Below are 22,470 nucleotides of genomic sequence, written 5' to 3'. Positions count from 1 at the left end.
TAGTTGATTTACATTGACACGGTGGTCTTGTAGAGTCATGAAGTTGCATTATAGTGCCAACATAATTCTTTATAGGTTTATATACTGTTCTAGCTAGTGTGCTGTGTCTTTGTCTTTGGTATTTGCACAACACCTTTTAATTTGTTCAGAATTCTTCCTGTTTCATCCTTATGTTTAGTTTTCCTAAAATCCTTCATAAAATGTAGCCTTGCAACGTTTTGCATGTTAGCTTAAAAAAAGAACAGCTCATCAAGAGCTCCCTATGAAGTGCTGAATTTACATCTTTTAACCAACCCAAAGAATCAGGAGAAGCCACACATTACTATCTTTTTTATAAGTCATACGCTAGGTAGTTCCTGTTGACTTTAGAGATAGCAAGTAAAAATTGACATATGAATAAGAATGGTGAAACAGGTTAGCAGCATTAAACCATGGTTATAACTAACTACCTTTAAAAGTAATTTTTCCCAATTTTACTTAACTCCAGCTATTTGTATTGGATATAAACTGTCCTACAGTTGTTACTAAGCTGTTGCTTATAGTTAACTTAAAGACAGTGAATGAAGGTCTGTGCAAGCTTTCTTTGCTAGCACAGTAAAAGGGAAAGTATTACTGAATCTTTAAGGTTTTGTGGATCTACAAACCGCATTACATTTTCTTGCTGAAGTGCTTTAGTTGAGTAAAGGCGAAACAGTAAAGCAAAAGGTCTTATTTTACAAATTTTGTTTTTAGCTGTTTTCTGGGAACGTTGCAACGAACTGCAGGACATTGAGAGGATTATGGCTCAAATTGAACGAGGAGAGGCAAGAATTCAACGGAGAATCAGTATCAAGAAAGCCCTTGATGCCAAAGTAATCACTGCAGGATTTTTTAATTTTTTTTTATAGTGACTGCTTCTTGCTAACTCTGTGGTTACAGGTGGATGTAATCTCTTACATCCCTTCAGAAAGGGAACAGTTGGGGATGGGATTTCTGTTTTTATGTATCAGTAATCCACATGAATATGTAATAAATCCATGATGTAGCGCTGTATGTTTAATATCAATATTTTTGCTTTGCATTCAGATTGCAAGGTATAAAGCACCTTTCCATCAGTTGCGTATCCAGTATGGAACAAACAAAGGGAAAAATTACACAGAAGAAGAAGACAGATTTCTGATATGCATGTTACACAAGATGGGCTTTGACAAAGAAAACGTGTATGAAGAACTACGGCAGTGTGTGCGCAATGCTCCTCAGTTCAGATTTGACTGGTTTATCAAATCTAGAACTGCAATGGTAGGTGTCAGTTACATGGACCAAGTAGGCATCTGAAGAATTTTGTTACTTTTTAAGCTCTATCACATAATTTGGATTTTCGCCAAAATACTGGAAAGTAGGAAATAAGTGCTGAAAAAATAATTTTGGCTTTCATTCTCAAAAATAATTTCGTTTTCATTCTCATTCCTTATTTTTAATAAAACTACCTATTCCCTTAGTACAGCAAACAACACAGTAGAGCTGAAACAAACAGATTAGAAAACTCGCCAAGTTGAAGTTGTGTGTTACCCGAAGGGATTAACGCAGAAGTACACTAGCCTTACAAATGTTACTTTTATTGCAAACTGAAAGTTTTAACAATATTTCCTAGAACATGACTGCTCTTCAGAATTTTTGGACTATATTAAAGGCTCAAAACATCTGAATTACATACTTGGAGGAAGGAACAGCTTTTCTAATATTCCTACTTAATTTCTAAAAGCATGAGAAAATTTTCAGAGAGATTCATGTGAGTTAATCATTGAAGCTATTGGTTTAAAATTAACTTTGTAATTTTGAATAAGGATTATCATATTTAAGTGCTTTTTTCACTTAGTTTTCTGCAGATTTTGTTTATACTCAGAAAAATAAGTTGGCTAGATAGTAAGTGGACTAGTACTCTGAATTTTGGCTGTATTTTTTCCTTTTTCTGGAGAGCAGAGGCATTCTTTTTTTAATTTAGATATTAAGTAACAGAACATAATACTAATGGGAGTGTTGGTGGCTGCAAATGATAAGCTATGTAGGCACTAGCCTCTGAGTATGGGATGGTTTTAAGGAAACTGTTAGCTCAGCCCTGGAATCTTCGGTCAAATTTACCTGATTAAGTTCCTTCTTACAGATAAAAAGTACAAGTTTGTACCTTATTTAAAGACCACGTGTATGTGCAATTGGAATATGAATGTATTTATAAGGGGAACGTGTACTTCCCGATTTTTCTTATAATACCTGGAATAATCTGATCTTACTTTCAAAGAGTAAGAGAAGAAACACCTATTTTTTGGTTTGACTGAACACAAAACCATATGTGCATGGCTGACACAAAATACTGGAGCACCCTGTCCCTTACACAACTCCCATAGATACTTCCCATTGCCTTGTAAGCAAACTTCTAATTAAATGATATGTTGTGGTCACGTAACTTTCATGCCATTTTGTATATAAATCTGCATTTTTGGATAGTTCAGTAGCTGCAGAGCCACTGGGCATTACTTTTCACTCATTGTTTCCAGCCTTAGGGAATGTTCATAAAATGTTCTTAGTTAAAAATAATTGAAGACTTTTCTTGCTGAAATGTCTGTTTGAATAGATACTGGATTTAAAATTGTGACCATAAAAACCTCTCCAATATTAACTTTAGTTACTTTTCAGTTGTCTTTGGAGGAATCTGCTTAAGGAAATAATATAAATTGGTACTAGAAATTAAAAATATAGCTCAACGTTTAAGATTAATTGATGTTTTTAAGTCAGAGGTAGACTTAAATCTTCTAAGTCTTCTTTCAGATTATTATGTTCCTTAAAAAAATCTTTTTAAAGGAGAAAGGAATCATTTTCCTAACATGTAGAACCGTGTTCTGTGGTATCTAATGCTGAAATGGAGAGACTGGGTGGAAATACAGTGAATTTTAGCTTATATTTTCTCAAAATTCTACCTGTTAATACTATTTTTCTACTGTTATGGAGCTGAAATAATGGTATGAAAATACAAAGATAAAGTAATCTTTCATTTCATGCATCTATTAATTTTCTTAATTGTTATAAATGGCCATGATATGTATGGTTTAAATTGCCAGTAACTGATACACTTTATGCATACAAATACCATGGTATTTCTGGGGAGTATTCATTTCTGTGGGTCTATTTTGCACTGGCTTGATGCTTTTTATGATGAAAAGTGTTGGAAAGTCATTTGATTCCGAGAATAACGTACTAAGTATAAATAGAAATCTTTTTATAAAGAGTTATGTAGTAAGTTCAGTGAAAGTGGATAAATTAACGCCTTCTTAGAACACTGAAGTTCATGTGACCTCAAAATTACCTTTTATTGCATTCAAACTCATGAAACAGGATAGGAAGGGCAGTGTAATTCTGACAAGTACTTGTTACTGGGCTCTCAGACTTTGTGTTCAACTAACCACTAGATGTCTCTTGAATTCCGTATAAGTAGCTTATTTATCTTCCATCTTCTTATTTCGGTTTCTTTTCCTTCTGAAGGTTTCTCTTTGGAAAACAAAGATTCTGCTTCAGTGATTTATTCCGTAAACAGTTTTTTAACCCAAAATGTAAATTTTCAGAGCTTGAGAGTGCCTAAAACTATGATTTTTTTAAACTATGCACAAAAGCTTAATTTTATAGTTTAGTAATTATTCTTTTATTTCTGTCCATGCAGAAAGAATGCAGAATATCATGGCAATAGTGAATCACATATCTGTTTTCTGGGCGTAATTTATGTACGTTCTTTTACCTTTCTGTAACCCTAGCCAGTGTAAGAAACGATTATGTAAATACAGGAACGTACAGGCCTGTTGACAGAGCTTCAGACTTCTACTTTCTCTATCAAGCCAACATCTCTGCCTTCGGTCATGCAGAAGGTGATGGTTCAGTGCTCCCATCTTATTTATTGCAATACTAGTCTTTATAACTATGAAGTGAAGAGCAAAGTACATCTCATCTCTTTCAATCCTAAGGAGAAAAATATCAGCCATACTGAATGAAATTGCAACTCTAAAGGTGCAGGGCATTTTACACTTGAAGTGTATTTTTGTAGTACTGAAATGAGATGGTTCAGTCCAGGATCAGTCCATACAGAAATTTCAGGAGTTCAGGGCAGAATTTGTAATGCAGATTCTCTTTGTGATAGTAGGTGTAGCAGAAACCTGTGTGCATACCACATGCTACTGTCAGCTGCTTCTGTGATTCTCCTGAGAAAGTTGTTTTTGAGTCCATCCTCTGCCCTCTGCATGTTCTGGGGTAGCAGTCTGGAAAGACTAAATGTCAACCTGAACACTTGATTATAGTAAACATACGCATCTATACAAGCATTTTTTTTTCCTTGCAAATAAGAGGGTTTTTCTCAGTGCTGTAGGCAAATGTCTGGAGGTTATTTCTTGGTGCATTTCTGATAATTGTTTATCTTGAATTTAACACCAGGTAATTTCTCTTACACTCAGGAAGGTTGAACTGCTTGCTTTTGTGGAACAGATTGTCATCAGTCTCTACCTACAGCTCCTTTGTCTTCGAGTATAACATGCACAAATTCAAATGATGGAAAATGCTTCTGACATACTGGCAATCATTTTTCTGCTTCTGCCTCTTTTCAGTCACCTCTATTGATTTGTGAAGTGTTTGGGGACAGATCTCTGTTCTGTGTTTGGGGATGCAATACATTTTGGGATGGCTTGCACCCAAGTTTTCTCAGACTTGTAGCCTTTTTATCTGAATGCTGTTGTTTGCATGAAATTTGAGGGGTTTTATTGGTTGACAGGAGAATATTTATGGTTGTGTTTGTGGTGGGGGGGGTTGGGGTTACTTTTACACGGATGTGGCAGAAATGACTGTAAAACTACATGCGTGGGACTGGAACCTTTCCAGCAGGGAGTTGTAAAGACAAACTTCCTGAATTTTTCTCTTTGCTTATAAGAAAGGTGGAAGGATTCTGTGTTCATTCTGGATTGTGCAGCTTTCATCCAAGGCCTTGCAGCCCGATTTGTAGAGGAATCTGTGGCACCTTGAGAACTTAAGGAAAATTGTTAGTCTTAGGACATGAACTTCTCCAAGATGAGTCATATGCTTGTCTGTTTCAGAACGATCAGGATCAAGAAAGCATGCATGATGGCTGAGGCAGTATGCAGGTTACAGATGCTAAGAAAACGGAGACTAATTCCTGGGCAAAAAGGTCACCTGTTCACTTCATGGTGAATAGACCAGTTGTAGGTTGAGCTTTATGCTACTAGGTAATTTTCGGGTAGCTTATGGTTTACTTTTTTTTTTTTCACTGAGTTTAATAGGTAAGATGCTCTTTTCCAGCTTTTTTCATCAGAAGAAACCTTCCTGCCTTGTGCTGGAAAGAGCTAGCCATGGAATTGCTGTTTTCAACATACTTAAAACAATAATAATAGAAATAAGTACATATTCTGTATTTGGTAAGAGAACTATTTTTCCAGATGGGATACAAGAATCAAATGATTTCTGCTACCAAGCCAACTGTTATTAACTACAATGGAAGTATTGTGACAGTTGTACTGGAAATATTTTTTAATATATAAATGACATTTTTGTCATTTAATCTTGAACATTTTCAGATGGCTTGGAAGTCTTAATGCTTAAAAGCATTTAAGGCCTCCTACCTTTTGGGTGCTTTTTGACTGAAGGTAGATACGACAGTGAGTTCAAGGCTTAAAACTGGATAGATTTTTGCCAGTTTAGAGCTCTAAAGTGTCTTACCTCATCACAAAAAGGTCTGTGTGCCACCGCAAAATATTGCTGAAGATAGCTTTGGTTTCTTCCTGCTTTAAAGATGTACCTGAAGACCCCTCTTCCTAAAATCTGGCATAGTATGCTGGCAGCAGTATATTATTTGCTTCACATAAACATGATGAAAGATTGCATCAGTCTTTAGGAACATCACCTTGGAAGATATAGGCAGTCCTGAAAACTGTCAGGAAGCCAAATATTTCAGTAAATATCTTGCCTTTCTCTCCTTATAGAAAAGGTTGCACTAAGATAAAGACGGATGTGCAATAACAAAGTTGATCTTACCAATCTGGGTATTGAACACTTCTGGAAAAACAGTATTTTTTTTTTTTGTAGATGAGAGAGTTTGTATGATGCATTTAAAATTTGTTGTTTTCTGTTTCCTCAGGAGTTTCAGAGACGCTGTAATACTCTCATATCATTAATAGAAAAAGAGAATATGGAAATTGAGGAGAAAGAACGAGCTGAAAAGAAGAAAAGAGGATCAAAAGTCACATCGGTATGTTGAGCAGCACTTTATTTCCAGGGTGGTAGAATTCAATTATATTTTTGTTAGGAGATGAAAAAGAAGGTAATAGTAACTGATTGTTTAAATATAAACCATTAGTTGAGAGATTAAACAAATATCTGTCTATTCACAGCTCTCTTAGATTCTATGCAGATGTTCCCAATTCATAATATTTTGGGTCCTTACTTATTTTTTTGAGAAGAGGCTTTAGTGTAAGTAGCTAAGGCACTTTTTAAGAAAGCATAGCTCTTCTTTCTGCCTACATGATATGTTGACTTCAATCTAAAATTGTTGTTACTCCACTACGTACTAGTTTCTGGAGGAAGAAGTAAGAAGTGCTCCTTTTATTTTAAAGATTTGTCACTTTATCAACAGCAAAACTATAAATAAATCAAGGTCCTGATCTTCTCATCCAATTCATGGTGTGCATAGTACTTGTACCATTGAGACCACGTAATGCAGAACATCAAAAAAGCAAAAAGGGTAGCAGAATTAAGTGTCTAAATCTGGGATTTTTGTTTACCCTTCTGTTAACTCCCACAAAACTGAATTTAAAAATAGAATGCATTAATGTTACTTATCTTTTAAAATAGTTAATGTACTTAAAAACATTGTGGTATGATGCCACCATTTGCTGGAATTAATTTTTTTTTCTTTTCCTTTTTAGTCACAGAAGAGAAAAGCAGATTTGGCTACTGAGAACTCCGGAAAAAAAGATGCTAAGAAAGTGAAGTCGTGAACTCGCAAAATGAATGCTAAATATAAAACTGCCCCTTTCTTGTCTTCATCTACAAGTATTAATTGCCAACTTCTTTGTATTCATGGTACTTGCTCACAAATCCCTTGGTTTAATTTAGCAAATTTTGTATATTTACAATGTCTTTCATTACCTAGAACGTGTAGCTTTATATTTTATGCATTCCAGTATTTTTGTGTACTGTATTTTGTGAATTTCATGTCTTCTGCAAAATTCACTCAGTCCTTGTTTTTTTAAGCTTATGCTGAAGTTTTAGCTTTTATATGTTTTATATGCTGCTGCTTTGAAAGGAAACCTAGATTCTATAGCTGTATTATTGTTGTTTCATATTTTAAATTTATATGGCTGTGGGAAAATAAACTGAATTAAAAATATTTGAAGAGAAATGTACTTCACCTTTGTTCCCCCCCCCCCCCCCATCCCTTTTCTGCATAGCTACACCTAGAGTGAATGTTAAGGTTTGTATAATTGTGCCTTCATCATCGATCAGATTTTCTTCAGAGTATATAGATAGGATCAGGAGCATGCCAAAACAAAAAATCTAATTAGACTGACATCCTTGTTTGCTGTCAGCATTAAATTGACATTTTTCTCAGAAATACTCAGAAGGAAAGCCAGCAGATACTTATATTTTTTTCCTTATTATCATCGGTTTCTGTTGGGCTGCATATATGCTTAAACACAAGGCAAGGTGTTTTTTGGAATGACCTCTAGATGGAACTTTTTATACGCCTAATGAACTGAAGTAGTTGACTAATAGCTTCTTTTTTAAGTAGCAAACAAAGTTCATCATCTCCTGGTTGGTAGGCTGCTCAGATATGCTGCCTTGTGCTAAAAGATCTCTGTTGCTCTAATTATCTCTGCTAACTTTCTGCTTTTACCTTTGATTCCAAATGTCAGTCAGAAGCAATGGGGATATGTTATGGAGTGCTCCTTTTTAGTATTTCTATTTTAATGAAGGGATGAAAGTGTTGGATGTACTGTTTTTTTTTTTGACTTCGCGAGAATGGCAGGTTCATAGTTTCTGTTCACCTTGGAGTCTCTGCCTTTCCCAGATCAGTAGAACAGTGACTGTGACATCTAATGTTTTACTTTAATCTTCTGTCTCTGATCTGGTGTTTAGTATGGACCTTGCCACAGTGAGGCTTGCCCTTATAATGTCAAGTCTAGATTAATGCAGTGTGCTTTACATGGTACTTTCCTTGAAGACGACCTGTAAATTTCTACTAGTACAGTTTGCTTCCTTCTTGAGTGGTTTGAGGTGATAAAATTGCTTTGTATTTCATGCTTGTGTTGGCTACCTTTCTCTTAATTTTGTAAAACTTTTGGCTTTCATAAAATATTCTTGAGTTTCATAAAACTTCTCTTGAATTCTAGGACACGCTTCTGTCTGCATTGTTTCATGTCAATTAAAATCTATTGGAATGGCTCTGAAGTGTTCTGGGATTAATCTCTATAAGCTTGATGAGTAATTTCTAGACTTCCTTGATAGTCTGCATTTAAGGTTTTGTGCAAAATGAGTGTGATGGCTTGGCCTGGCATCTTGAAAGATTACTAATTGGATTTTGTATTTTGGTGTAGAGCTTTTGTTTGGGGACCAAGTCATTAATTATTTGTACTGGGCTTTTATTTGTAAAGCTTGTAGATTAAAAAGAAGGGTGTTTATCTGTTGAGATTCATCTGAGTTGAGAGGTATGCCTAATAATGATGATGGGGCACATCTTTCAGACAGAAGGCTAGTGATGGGTGTCAATATGTTTTTAAATGAGTATGCACCCCAGGTAGGATAGGGTGAACTCGGAAAAGGATGTCTTTTCAAATAATATTTTTGGTATCAGAGTAGTCGACATCCTCTTTTATCCTTGGTAGAAGGACATCTAGTCTAATCACGGTCTGTAAAATGGCTATGCAGCTACATCTATATAACCACAAATCTCTGGAGCATTGCTACTAATAGAGGAAGATGCCTTATTTACAGTTACTTCTCCTCTCCTATGTCACTTGGTAACTTTATGATCTGAAGTTATAAAAACAAGTAAAAAGGAGGAGGGAAATAAAGGCTGGAAGAGCCAAATGAATTTTTATTTAATTACATTGGCTAGGTCTAGACCTTATTCCATTGCTACTCTTTAGCATAATCAAGTGAACTTTTTAATGCCTTAAGTATTAAAATGTGTATTCTGTTTTCCTGTTTATTGCAGATTAGCTTTGTTTCACTTGCATGTTCTTGTGTATCTGTTTTTTGTATTCTTTGCAAAGTATATGTAAACTTAAAATGGTAATATCTCAACTTGTTCTTTTATGCAGATTTCTTGGTTTTCATTACCACTTGAGTTAATATTCACTTTTCTTCCTCAGTGACATGGTATGCTAGCTATGTAGCAAAAGATCATGCAGTCGTTCTTCCAGATATTATCCTCTTGATCAGACACCTTCTCTGAAGAATGATAGATACTCCCAGGAACTATCTGTTATCTCTTACAGTCTGTAGTTCCTAGTTAAACTAAATGTGCTGTTGAACACAGTCCTTGAGAGCACTTGTATGCTATATACTAGTTCCTCAGCATATTGAGTCTTCCCATCCATCATGTCCCACAGTGATAACTAAAGAAAATTGCTAACAGCTGCTGGTCAGGATTAAAGTAAAATGGATCTTTCTTTTCTGTTTTCATTCTTCATGTTGCACATATCTACACAGTATGTGCCTAGCAGAATCCAAATGATATGCTGCTGTGACTCAAAATTAGATGGACTGAAATAAAGGAATCTTCTTACTTTTAACTAATTTTTTCTTAGATGAGGAATACTGCTTCTAAGAAACTTGTAAGCACTGAATGTAATGTCATAGGAGGAACTTCTGAAAAGTCCGAACCTTCAGGCAATTTGATAGTAGCTAAAGAAATACGATATAAAAGGTCTGAAAATAACTTGTCTCCTTTGGAGTACACAACTACAATTTGATTATGATAGCATTGGGGTTGAAGAAGGAAAGTAGTGCAGCAATCTAGCACTTCTCATGGTGCATGTAACATCCTGGGAAAGGTCACAACGGTTCTTGTGTTCTTTTTCTTTTAGTTATTTTCAAGTTATCAACACTTTATTTTTGAGTGGTGATAAAAGTTACAGAGCTGGCCATCTTCATTGTACTTAATTTCAAATTATTATAATGACCTAAAGAAAAAATGAAGTTTTCTATCTGCTGGTAACGTAAGCCATCTTTAGATACCATTTGAACAAGTAGCATCGCTATACTAAAATATTAACTAAGATTCTATTTCTTGTTGATTGGACTTGCTTCTTGGATTTAGTGCTAATGCAGGTTATGGTTTAAAAACAGTTTTCTCTTTGAGATCATAAGCAAGGGGTACAGTGTATGGGAGCTAAGGAGAATCTGTCTGAATGCCTGATGGAAGTAACTTGTTACGTGCTTCCAGCTGTGTGCTGCCCAGTCCGCAGTCAATCCACAGGCTCTTTCTGTGCATGCCTCTTCCCCATGTTCATTGGAGGTGTTAAGTATGTTCAGTGATCACAAATTAATGCCAGAGCTATTAAAAACCAACCAACAACAAGCTATGCAGGCCTTACAGCTTGAAAAAGCACGTTGAATTTTGCAGCCAGCTGCAGCCTGTGAATATGACATGACAAATGTTTGGTGCAGGCATTGGCATTTGTGGTGATGTTGGAAGGAACTGATTACTTCTGGTCTGGTTGAGATACTCAAGTTTGGTATTCATTACCTTCTCTGTCAGTTTAGTCCATGTACTTAGCTTCAAGCATGTTTGTAAAATGCTTTGGCGGATCACAGTTATAATGTTTGATATATTTTTTTCTGAAAGTTAAAATTGAACTTTTGCATATTTTGAAATGTAACGTTTTAATTGCATTTGCATGATATCCATCCTTTCATAATAGCCTTAATAGGAGTAAGATTTACTGCCTTCAAGTCTACATTGTGTTGTTGAAAGTTAACTTCTGAACTCTTTAAAAATTACATTTGTTTCTTAAGTTGTACATATATAAAAACTGATATGAACCTTATGTCTTCTGGTAACTATACTTCTGGTACGAATTGACCCACGTACTTGGATACTGTTCAAAGTAGCTGGATTTGTTTGTATTGTTTTTGTACCTCTCATAGCTTTCAGGCTATGGTAGCTGAATATAAGGGGTGTGTGTGGCTGTTCCTCATCTGCTTTCAAACTTTCTCATCTCCTGTGATCTCAAATTAAATACTAGTAGTGCCTGTATTTTTGTGACAGCCTTACCTGTGTTGTCTCTTGATATGATACAATGTATGTTGATGCTTTATTAAAGTATATTACTGTTTTTTTTTCCCATACCTGTGGTGTGTTACTAAAATAAAATAGTTTGGAGCCGAAGTCTATGAGATGCAGAATGGTAGGGACCAAGGAATTTCATCACTGCAGCTGTTGGTCACTAGTAGTAGATGTGGCTACAAGAACTACAGTGCTTCAGATAGCTCTGCTTAGTACCTGGCTGATGATGATCCCGTAGCTAGATTCTGCTTCTTACATATTCTTTGTGTCTGTTTTGGTCTGCAAGTGCTGAAGTTTACTGTTTCCAAGATTTTTTTTTGTATGGAAACAGTGCCTACCAACTCTTCTGGAGAAGCTGCTCTGTTCAAAGATCAGAACTTGTAATGGGAACAGCCATCCTGTCTGCAGAGCTACTTGGTAGTTCCTCCTGTTGGAGGACTTGAAAAATGTAGGACAGCTCTGTGCCACCAAGTGGGCTGAAGTCTGGAGAGAAATACTAAACGGTTGTAATAAACCTAATGTTAATAAACAAAGATTTCTGAAGTCAGGCCTGAAGAGATCACAGAATCATCTAGGTTGGAAGAGACCTCCAAGATCACCGAGTCCAACCTCTGACCTAACACTAACAAGTCCTCCACTAAACCATATCACTAAGCTCAACATCTAAACGTCTTTTAAAGACCTCCAGGGATGGTGACTCAACTACTTCCCTGGGCAGCCCATTCCAATGCCTAACAACCCTTTCAGTAAAGAAGTTCTTCCTAATATCCAACCTAAACCTCCCCGGCACAACTTTAGCCCATTCCTCCTCATCCTGTCACCAGGCATGTAGGAGAATAGACCAACCCCCACCTCGCTACAGCCTCCTTTGAGGTACCTGTAGAGTGCAATAAGGTCGTCCCTGAGCCTCCTCTTCTCCAGGCTAAACAACCCCAGCTCCCTCAGCCGCTCCTTGTAAGACTTGTTCTCCAGACCCCTCACCAGCTTCGTTGCCCTTCTCTGGACTCTCTCGAGCACCTCCATGTCCTTCTTGTAGCGAGGGGCCCAAAACTGAACACAGTACTCGAGGTGCGGCCTCACCAGAGCTGAGTACAGGGGGACAATCACTTCCCTAGGCCTGCTGGCCACGCTGCTTCTTATACAAGCCAGGATGCTGTTGGCCTTCTTGGCCACCTGAGCACACTGCTGGCTCATATTCAGCCGACTGTCAACCACGTCGTACTCCACTAATGCAGTTGTTTTGTGACCTGTGGTTGTACGGGAATTATGCAAACACTTGGGTTTGGGCACAGGAAATGCCTGCAGGAGGAGCCCCACTTAAGCAGGGGAGCCAGAGAAACTCGATGTCTTGCTTGGAGTGCATTCGTACACTTAGCCGGCTAACTGCAGAGCATTGCTCTCCGGTTATATCTCTTCCTTGGGGAACTTTACATCCACTACTGCAAACAAATTACCTGGAAAACAGCACAGTGGAACTGAGACTTGTGACAAGGGGCAGCTCTTGCTGCTAGCTTAGAAAGAGCCAAAAGTGCAGAGGTGTCTGCTGGTGGTGGCATAGGGTCATTCGTGCTGTAGGCGTTGAGGGGCTGGGGAGGTCAGACTACAGACACTTCTACAGGGAACAGACCTTTTGGCTTCTACAGGGAACAGACCTTTTGGCTTCTACAGGGCAGTTTCTTGCATATAGGAAGCAGCATGAAAAGTCACCTTCATTTATTTTCTCCGTTAATTAGTTGGATACTGCTGAAGGCCACAAAGTCTTAAAATCTGCTCAGGATGTTGGTAATTAGCATTAATTATGTGTTGTCTTTCTCCAACTTAAAGGTGGGCCTTCCTTGTGAGACTGCTTTGTGGTAAAGGTTGGCAGTCCAGTAAGTCTCTTACTTCTTTCCTTAGATGTTTTGCTTTCATGTTTTCTCAACATGGCCTGAAATTCCAGTTACGTAGGTTCTTATCTCTTTGGTGGTTTGGGGTGGGATGGGGTTGGTTGGTTTGGTTTTCCCTTTTATTTTGTGATTTCTACGTAGGAAAATAAAAAAGGCTCGACTGCTGAGTATTTGAAATTATGCCAGTAATCCTAGGCATCATAGTCCTTCAACTAATAAAACTGCAATTGAGCTTTTGCACAAATCATGCCAACTGTTGCGCTCTGGTGGCTTCTGAATTTCATGGAGCTTTTACAAAACACCAAGGGTATACCTATGGTGTAAGTGGTCAGTGCCTGTTTCCAAAGAAATGTAACACATTGGTTTGTTCAGGTACCAACTTGATTATAGTTCAAGGTTTTTGAAGAAATTTACTGTCACAAAAATTTAATCCTCATTTGCCTTGAGGAACGGGTTATAAAACTCTATTATCTTATAGTAAAGTCAGCAATATAGTAAGTAACTATATTGGTAAACCATAAACGTCCTTTTCGTATTTATTATGTGTCACTAGCTGTATCCTTTATATACATATGGCTAGAACTTGAACTTGCTAATTGCTCTTTTTTTTTCCTGCCTGAAATATCTGTTCATTGACTGCCGCTTTTTAAAATGAACTCTGTATGTGGTAGTAGGCACAATAAGATCAGAGAAAATTGTTGATTTTCAGCTCTTCGCTGATACTGAGTCTTTTATTTAGTCAAAATATCTGAATAGAAATTGTGAGTGAAGTGCTCTTGTCGTCTTCTGGGAAAAAACAAAACAAAACCAACACCACACACAAAAAAAACCCACCCAAAACCAAAAACCAAACAGCTGCTCATTAGAGGTTGATACACCTTTTGTAGACCAACATTTTCCTAGTTGAGTATTTAAATAAGTATTTAAATACTGCTCAACAACTTGGGGCCCTAACTCAATGTGTTGGTAAATGTACTAATCACTTGGTGGCAGGGTCAACCTGGAGCCCTGATTCGGTACATAATTTGAGTTGTGCTACTGAACAGTTAAATTTTTTCCTATATATTTATCTATTATATATCTATATATTTTATTATATATATTTAAATATGTGTTTTATGGGTGTTTTTGTTTGACTTAAAAGGCTGCTTTAGCTGGATGTGTTTCTCCCATGTGCTGTGCACCATCAACCCACAGCTTCAGTCATCTCCTCTCAATAAAACTTAACCTGATGTGATTTGTGCTTGCCTGGTTTCTGCTCTGGGTGACAGGAGAAGCCCTCTGAGCTGGTGGCTCTCTCCTCCGTCTTGGGGTGACACTTGTGCCTGCTCCTGGATCTTGGAAACGCCCAGTGTCTCCATAGGATTTTAACTATATGCCTTAGTGTTTTCATTGGGTACCTTGTGTCCCATCACAAGGGAGGTCATTGCCTGTCTGCTCTTCTCCTGTGCCCTGTAGCTGCCTGGTTTGAGTATCTCTGGGTGCTACAGACCCATCTCAGAGCTGCTTGTAGATCTGTTTGGCGTCTGTTATCTCTCCAGACCCTGGGTTTGGGCAGCCAAACTGTGACTTGTTTTAAACATTGGAGCTTTGTTTTTGGGCAGTGGGGTGGGCAAGTCCCTGTAACCAACAGAGTCGCACAAGTGTGTGAGATGCCCTGAAGATAAATGCAGCTCTTGGTTGAGAGGAAGCTTTTGCATCCAGGCCTTATTTCAAATCCTGCTGGGCCAGTTGACATCGTGGATATTTTCACAAGGAGTCGCCTTGGAAACCTGTCCAAATTAACAGATTGGGTGTCTTGGCATGACTCCTGGTTATCGTGCAAAGGCAGCTCCCGCAGCAGGCTCTTCTGCTAGCGTTTGAAACACCGAGAGAAAAGGTTGGAGCTTCAAAACAACTGCCTGCGCCAGGCTAGGGCAAGAGCTGTGATGGAAAACTCTGTGCAATTATCTGGAGATTGATGGCTAACTCTATCTATTTTTATTGGTAATAAACTGGAATTTAAAGGAAAGCCACTGTAATTTGCTGCTGAGTGAGTGGAGTTGCCTCTGAAGGCACTGGAGCGGTGTGTTTGGTTTCAGAACAGTGTAGTTTCCAAAAACAGCGTTAGACTTCTCTGTTCTGCTTTTCTTGTTCAGACCCCAGGTGATGTTGGTGGAGCTGAAAGGAGGAACCATGAGGATGGAGCTGCTCTGTTCCCTTGTGCGTGAGGCTGGTGCCGTGGCTGTGCTGAGATGCTCCTGCCCGGATTTCTATCTGGGTAAGACTGTAGTCCAGCCGTCTCCTCCCATTTTGCCACTCCTTGCCAAAAGTACCTGCAAAGTACTTGGATGAATGGATAGGGATCACATGAGGGAGGGCTTGGATAGCCCTGCCTGCCCCAAGACTGTAGAAGTTTAACTTAAAAAGATCTCTGCCAGAGTTTGAGCTGTCAGTTCCCATGGATGCAGTGCTCAGAACAATACCACAAGCAGCTCGGAGCCAGCCTGCAAGAACTGAGCTCTGTATGCACTTGTGTTCGATTGATGCTTGAAGGTAGGAGCCTCTGTGCCAAAAAAACAGTATAAACATCATGGCATCGCTTTGGATTGTGCTTCAGTGACTTACTGTTAAAACTGTTGCTGGAATTAAAAATAATAATAAAAAAAACCACAAAATACCGCCCTTCTAAAATAATGCTTCAGCATTACTTTATAGCTTCTGTGCATCTGTACCTCTGAAATCATTTTACTTGTTTACATTACAAAGTGATTTTAGCAGGCTCTGAAATTCACCTTTCCGTGATTCACATTTCTTGAATGCGCATGTAGAAGAGGTACAAGAAATTTATTTTGTTTAAACATTGGCCCTGGAGACTCAACATTTCCTTTCCGTACTTAAAAAGAAATTTCATTTTTGCTTTTTATGGTATTCAGTGCTAATTAACTCCTCTGTGTGCTGTATCTGATTATTGTATGGGCTTGAAGATTTTCTGCTAGTAACAAAAGGAAAATCAATTTCACAAATACAGTTGTTGCATTCTTATTACATTACGGTACTTGGTGTAAATTAATGTTTTGAATTTATGTTGTTAATCAATAGGTGCAATTATTGATTTGGGACTTATGAGGTAAAAAGTGAATAAATAAGTTTTTGACTTTGTTTTTATAACATGAGAACATGTCAAAGTTTATCGAGCTGCAAGTTGCTTTGTAGTGAACCTGAGGCAGAATCAGAAGCACTAAAATGATGTTAGGCCACTTATTTCTTGGATGCTAATAGGATTTCGTTAAAACACTGACAAGCGCCCTGCTTTAGGAGTGTATTTAGGTTTTAGCAGTGTATTTAGAGTTCTGTAGTGAAAGGATTTGCTGTCTGAACACAGGTCCTGATCCCTATCCAGTCCTTGGTGGGACGGGCTGAAAAGTGGGAAGTCATCCTGAGTGCAATGCTTTTAAGCATGGTTTTGTGCTTTTTGTGTGCATGTGCTCAACTGCAGGTGCTGGTAGAGCCATGGCCACGCTGTGCTGATTCAGCAGCACGGGGCCAAGCTCAGGCTCTTGCCTTACAAACCGGCATGCCTTGGCCTGATTGATAATGGTCGAAGGAGATGACTATGCCCGCAATTCCTTAAAATGCTGCAGCTGTGACTGGAAAAAGTTAGAATTAGAATAGTTCACGTGGAAGGGACCTAGCAAGATCAAGTCCAGCTGCCTGACCACCTCAGGGCTAACCAGAAGTTAAAGCCTTTCATTAAGAGCATTATCCAACTGCCTCCTGAACACTGCCAGGCCTGGGGCATCAACCACCTTGCCAGGAAGCCTGGCCCAGTGTTTGAATACGAAGTAGTGGTGGAGGCTGTTTAAGGTAACCCACCAACCACACCCTGAAGTGCAGATAACTTCATGCCAACGGTGCTGGAGAACAGCCTATCAGGTAATTGGGGGTATCCTTACCATCACCTGGAGCCCCTACCAGGCAGAGGGAATGAGACTCATTGTGCCATCAGATGAGCATCACAATTTCTTGCCAGGGATCCTTACAAGCAGCAGCTCTGGATGAGTGAGAAATCAGCCAAAACCAACTGAAAAACAGAACATAGTTCCATAATCATTTTTTCTGCTATTAAAAGCACCAAGTTCTGTACGCTGTGGCAAAACTTGTTCCTTTCTGATGCTCAGTGTTTCTTTTCAGCAATAAAGGTGATTTGAATTGGCAAGGCAGGCACAATGATTTTATAAAGAGACCGAATCCCTGGCAGGAGGTAGAACACAGGCAGCAGTTGTTGGACTGCTGTAAGATGTATAGCATTCTGTGCATTGTTAACTTACTATTTTTATTTTCCTAATAGTCTCTCTGTATTGACAGATTGCCGCAGTCACTGTGTTTAACAATCCTGATTCTACTTTGGTCATCTGTCTAATGACCAAAATATGTCTAATATGGACTAAATATGTCTAATAAGGACTCCCCAGAGCCAATCTTGGGTGCAGAGGCAGAAAGGGAGGATTATGGGCAGTAATTCACTGAAAACAGGAGCACAATGTAAAACAGGAGCACAATGATGTTATTGAATCATAGTAGGTGGAAAAAGTGTCTCAGTGAATTGTATGTTTGGTATTGCTTTTTTGAGATACAGAACTCCTTTTGAAAAGGATGTTTGGTTGGCTGAAGCCCACCTGATTTCCTTAATATTTACCTCTATCTTGCTCATTGTATTTGCCTTTTGAATCCTGTACATGGGCTGAGGGCATCACTCTTCAGAAAACTGCACCTTTCCTGCACAAAGGGCTCAATGCAGTGTTGAATGTAGGCTGTCTGCATGTGGTCAGGAAGGCTTCATTGGCAGAGGAAATTAAAGTAACACAGAGTTAATAACATCTTCTGCTAAAACAGCAAGTGGGAAAATAACATTTTTCCTTTGGATTGGAATTAAATGACTGCACTCCAAGTTATTCCAAGACTTTTCATCATTTGTCACACTTCTTCCTTGCTCCTAGATGTTTCTGGACTAGACCAGATGAAGCAACCCCAAACACCTGGCATTCAGAGCCTGCCTGATGTGCCGGGGTGCAGCAGAGCGAAGGAGAGTCTGCCTTGCACTTACTCCAGCAGGATGAGTTGGAGGAAATACAGCTTTGCTAAGGCTGCTGGTGGATTATGTACCTGCTTTTTTGTGTTGTTTCTCAGAAAAGGAAGGTGCTTAGAACACGAGATCAGCAGCATTGCTAGCTTGCCTATGTACACAATTTACTTCTGATTTAAAGAGCTTTGAGACCACCTTTTGAGGGTTGTTATAGCAATTACTGTTCTCTCTGGGAATTAGCTTTAGTAATAAGTTGTGAAATAACAATATTGTTTTTACTGCTTTTTATGGATTTAGGTCAATGCTCTCAAAAATAGAGCGAAAAAACAAGAAGAGTTGATTGAAGACTTAGTACCCTTGATCAAATGGAGGCAGAATCCAGCTGGCAGGAAACCCATTAAAATAAAAGACAAAATAAGATAGTCAGTTTTGTCAGATGGGGACCACATTCCTGCTGGAGATCTGCTGTGATTGATGTGAATCCTCTGAAGTCACTACAGGTTATAAATAGTAGGTCCTGTGCAAAGGCTGTAGTTTATGTCTGTATCTTATCTAGCTAGAAATAGATACGGCTATCTTGTCAAAGAGTCAGTGGCATCAGAAGGAAAAGTATATGTGAACAGATCTATCAAAATATTGAACTTGCTAGATGTTTCACCTGCTGAAGTGAAGTTGAGGAGGGTATCTCTGAGAGTTGCTATGTTCTTCCAGATAGAAAAATGAAGACAACATCCTGTTCCAGTTTACTAGTCATCTAATAATCATCATCAAAAAGACCACACAACTTTGTTTTTGTGATTTTTTTTTTGACAGCTGACATTTACTTGTTCACTGAGATCCGTTTCATGTTCTGTCCCAATGATCTTACAAGTGCTGTTGGCTTTTTCTAGATGTCTTTTGTTCCTACTTGACCTCTTTCATCTCCTCGGCTCTATTATTTTGTGACTGGGACTGTCTTTTACTCCTTCTGTGCTGTGTCTCCTGCCTTTGGCCAGGATCTGGTCTGGTGTTCTTTGTTTCTTCAGAGAGAGACTCAAAAGCTAATCAATTCCTCTCTATTGCAGGCACTGCTCCTCTAAATGCACACATCCTGTCCATCATTTGTACTTGCTGAACACAAGTTTGTGCTCTGAGTACCATTCTACCTCCACTTTTTTTCTTCTGTCTAAAGTAGAAATTTTCTGTCTAAAGCAGAAATGATGAAATTAAGCAGAGTTTGTCAAGGGGCTTCACAGGCACCATCTTTGGTCCTGTGGCAGGTCCTTGTTGCCCTGTGGCTTCTGGCAGTGTTTGTGTGCAGCCTCGTGCTACTGGAGCTGCTCTTAGCTGATGCTGGGGTCTTGAGCAGAACTCGCAGAGAAACCAAGATTTAATTTTACTTTAACATTTGATGACACACTCCAGCTTACTTTGTCTGTTCTCACAGCTGATGGGTTTGTACCTAGGTTCCCTGAAAGCATGGATACAGACAGATACCAACAAGTGGATGAGATTTTCTTTTCTTTCCAATAACTCCTTTAATCAAAATCAGCAGGATTTCCCTGGTAGCAACTGCAGAGCCAGTTGTGTCTCAGCATCATCTCAAGTCTGATGTAAAACAGGTGGTTTCTCTTCCATATGTAAGGTGTGTAAAAACACAGAGAAGCATGCAAGAACACCCATGTGCACATGGTAGATTTGTGTAGCCAGGGCAAAGGCAAGCAGCTCAGTGGGGCTGGATGGGTGTAGTTCAGCTGGCTGTAGAGCTCGTCAGTCCCTGGCTGTGCCTGCAGTATGTGTGCCGCTGTGGTGCCCAGGCTGGGGAGGGCACGGTCCAGTTGGCAGCAGCGCATCCCTGCAAGCTGGGACATTGCTGCATGTCCGTGGCTCTGCTGTGACCATGACAAGCTCCTTCCTCTGCAGCCTGCAGGCTTTCTCTCCCCTGCTGGGGCCTGTGTGTGCTGTGTATATCCTTCAGGGGTAGGATGGATACTGAGCTGCATTACAGCAGTGCTGAGCGAAATGGGCTGTGATCTTGGCTGGGGTCTCTAGGTGCTGCTGTGATAGTAATAAGAGCCGGGTAATAAGGTTCAGTGGCTGCAGTTCTCTTCAATTCATGTCTGTTTTGAGTAGTTCACAGTATCGGGGCCATAGCTACATATAAAAATAAGTAATTGATTAGTTTCCTATTGAATAAATGACATGCCAGTGGAATGATTAATGAATAAGAAATCACGAGCGTCGCTGGCACACAAATGGGAATCATCGTTCCCTTAACAATTTTTTTTTTTCTGGTTGGGTTTAACTTTCCAGTGGGGATTAGTTTCACTAATTCGACAAAACCACCCCATAAATAACTCATCATTTCTTATAAATGTCGGTTAAAGAAATCTGTATGGAAGCACTGGGAAATGACACTTGTAGAAGAAACATTGCCGCAAATAATGGGAAAATTGCAGATGTACTTTATACCTCTTTTGAAAATCAAAAGGTCTCATAAATACAGTCTGTAAAAGTGTCTGTGGAAGAGTTAACATAGCTGTACAAGCAATAAGCCTGACCTTTCACTGTAATTTATTTTAGATTTGCTCAATCCTTTTTTATTAAAACTAGCACATCTGAAGCAGAATTAAATCCTATTATCCCGGCTCTGTGATTGTATCAATTTTTCTCTGCCATGGCACACTTTATTAAAAATTACTTTTGTTTCATAGTGGCTAATGCAATCAGGGGAGTAAATGAGGTTTTGTGGTCTTTGGTAGAGAAAAACATGTGGGTTCTGGGGCTGACAACAGCACAAGGTACCGTGAGGCATGGCCCGGTTTCATCCTGCAGTAGGCAGGTCAGGTAGCATGTCTGGGCCCTTCGGTGCTGGGAAGACACTGGTGCCTGTCCTGTCCCTGTGTCTGTGCTGGTCCAGAGGCTGGGTTACCCAGAGGCAGCTGCATTATGTGTTTGGGCCTTCCTCTTAACAAACATCTGCCTATGAACTTCATACCAGATCCTTAGAGAAGGTATTTGTATCATATGGGGAGCCCTGAAATGAAAAACTTACTTCAATTCCACGTGGCAGGTTTGATATACATCTCAGCCTGACAAAGAAAACCCCCACGTGCTTAAGTCAGGCCAGAATAGCGCAGAGAAAAAATTGCAAAAAAACCAAACAAACAAAAAAAACCACTGGCTCTTTGCTCAGGATCATCTGATGATACTTCTGTATGAGTTGAGCTATCTCCCTCCTTTCCCATTATCTCGTTGGATGGTTTCCTTTCTGCCTCTTGCACAGTCCTGTGTTCCAGCACAAAACCACCGGCTACCATCAGCAGAGCCTTCTGCTTAGTGTTTCTGCTCCCTGGACCGCACAGAATGTGTCTGTGCTCTGGACAAGGAGGTCTGGCAGAGTAACCCCTGTCTGTGTTGCACCTCTATTACCTTTTAGTGGAGCCTGTTTCTTATGGCAACAGGTGTTTGCTCTAGAAGCCAGCAGTTACTGAAGTGCTGATGTATTTGCAGCCCTTGTGTGGATTTTACCTGGCTGGTTTTCCCCTCAATTTCTTGCACTGCAGAGTTAGGTTGGATGGCAAGGAGAGGATTTAGATGGAGCCAAGTGTTTTCGAGGTGTAATGCCTGTCTGGTGCTATATAACTGAACAAGATCTACTGCATTTTGGAGTATTTACTGCTTCTATTTAATGGGCTGTTTTCTATTTCAGTACCAGCACCAGTAGCCTTGCTGGGCATATTTCCATGCTTATGACACATTTACAGTGAATAATAAGAATGGATACATTTTGCACGCACAGGTTAATGCCCCCAAATCAGGTGCTATAAATTGTTACAGGTGGGTAGCTGGGGCAAGAACCTTTTTAACCATCTGCTGTTTTTTTCTATTAGGGCAAGCTCTGGCAAACATGCAAGTTCAGATTTTGTTTCTTCTACTTACTGCAAGTGAGGTGTGGCACAGCTTCTCTTCTTCTCTCCCATGTAGTGTGCATAGAGAAGGGGAAGAAGTATGGCTGGAGCTCCCCTGAAAGCATTCCCTTTGCAGGAGAAGAAAATCAGAAAAGCCTCAAAGCATCTCTTGGTTCCCCTGAGGAACAGGGGTGTCTGCAGCCCAGGTGTGGGAAGTCCTGAAGGTGTGATCATGCAGCTTCTCTGCAAAGCACTGCATTCAGCACAGCTGTTCTCCTTGCCTGGTTGTGAAGCTTTTATTAGTGCAGTGATTTT

At 39.3% G+C, this 22,470-nt stretch overlaps 1 protein-coding gene and 1 long non-coding RNA gene across 3 annotated transcripts in view; one reads left to right on the top strand and one right to left on the bottom strand.

Moving 5' to 3' along the window:
- Positions 1-7,411, top strand: part of SMARCA1 (SNF2 related chromatin remodeling ATPase 1) — a 29,849-nt gene extending 22,438 nt beyond the window's left edge. For both annotated transcript variants that reach the window (XM_083797051.1, XM_083797052.1), the window contains exons 21-24: positions 733-851; positions 1,066-1,278; positions 6,161-6,271; positions 6,948-7,411. In XM_083797051.1, the coding sequence (XP_083653177.1) occupies positions 733-851; positions 1,066-1,278; positions 6,161-6,271; positions 6,948-7,019 (515 nt within the window). In that variant the 3' untranslated portion in view covers positions 7,020-7,411. The remainder of the gene's footprint in view (positions 1-732; positions 852-1,065; positions 1,279-6,160; positions 6,272-6,947) is intronic.
- A 10-nt stretch (positions 7,412-7,421) lies between these two features.
- On the bottom strand, positions 7,422-22,326 carry LOC310880764. The gene is made up of 2 exons (XR_014571908.1): positions 22,187-22,326; positions 7,422-20,398 (listed from the first exon to the last, which is right to left on the bottom strand). It is a non-coding gene; the product is annotated as an uncharacterized lncRNA (long non-coding RNA).
- Positions 22,327-22,470: the final 144 nt, after the last annotated feature.

This window comes from Anser anser (genome assembly GCF_964211835.1).
Source record: "Anser anser genome assembly, chromosome: 13".
NCBI lineage: Eukaryota > Metazoa > Chordata > Aves > Anseriformes > Anatidae > Anser > Anser anser.
The sequence above is the reverse complement of the archived record's forward strand: the minus strand, read 5'-3'. Positions and strand labels throughout refer to the sequence as shown.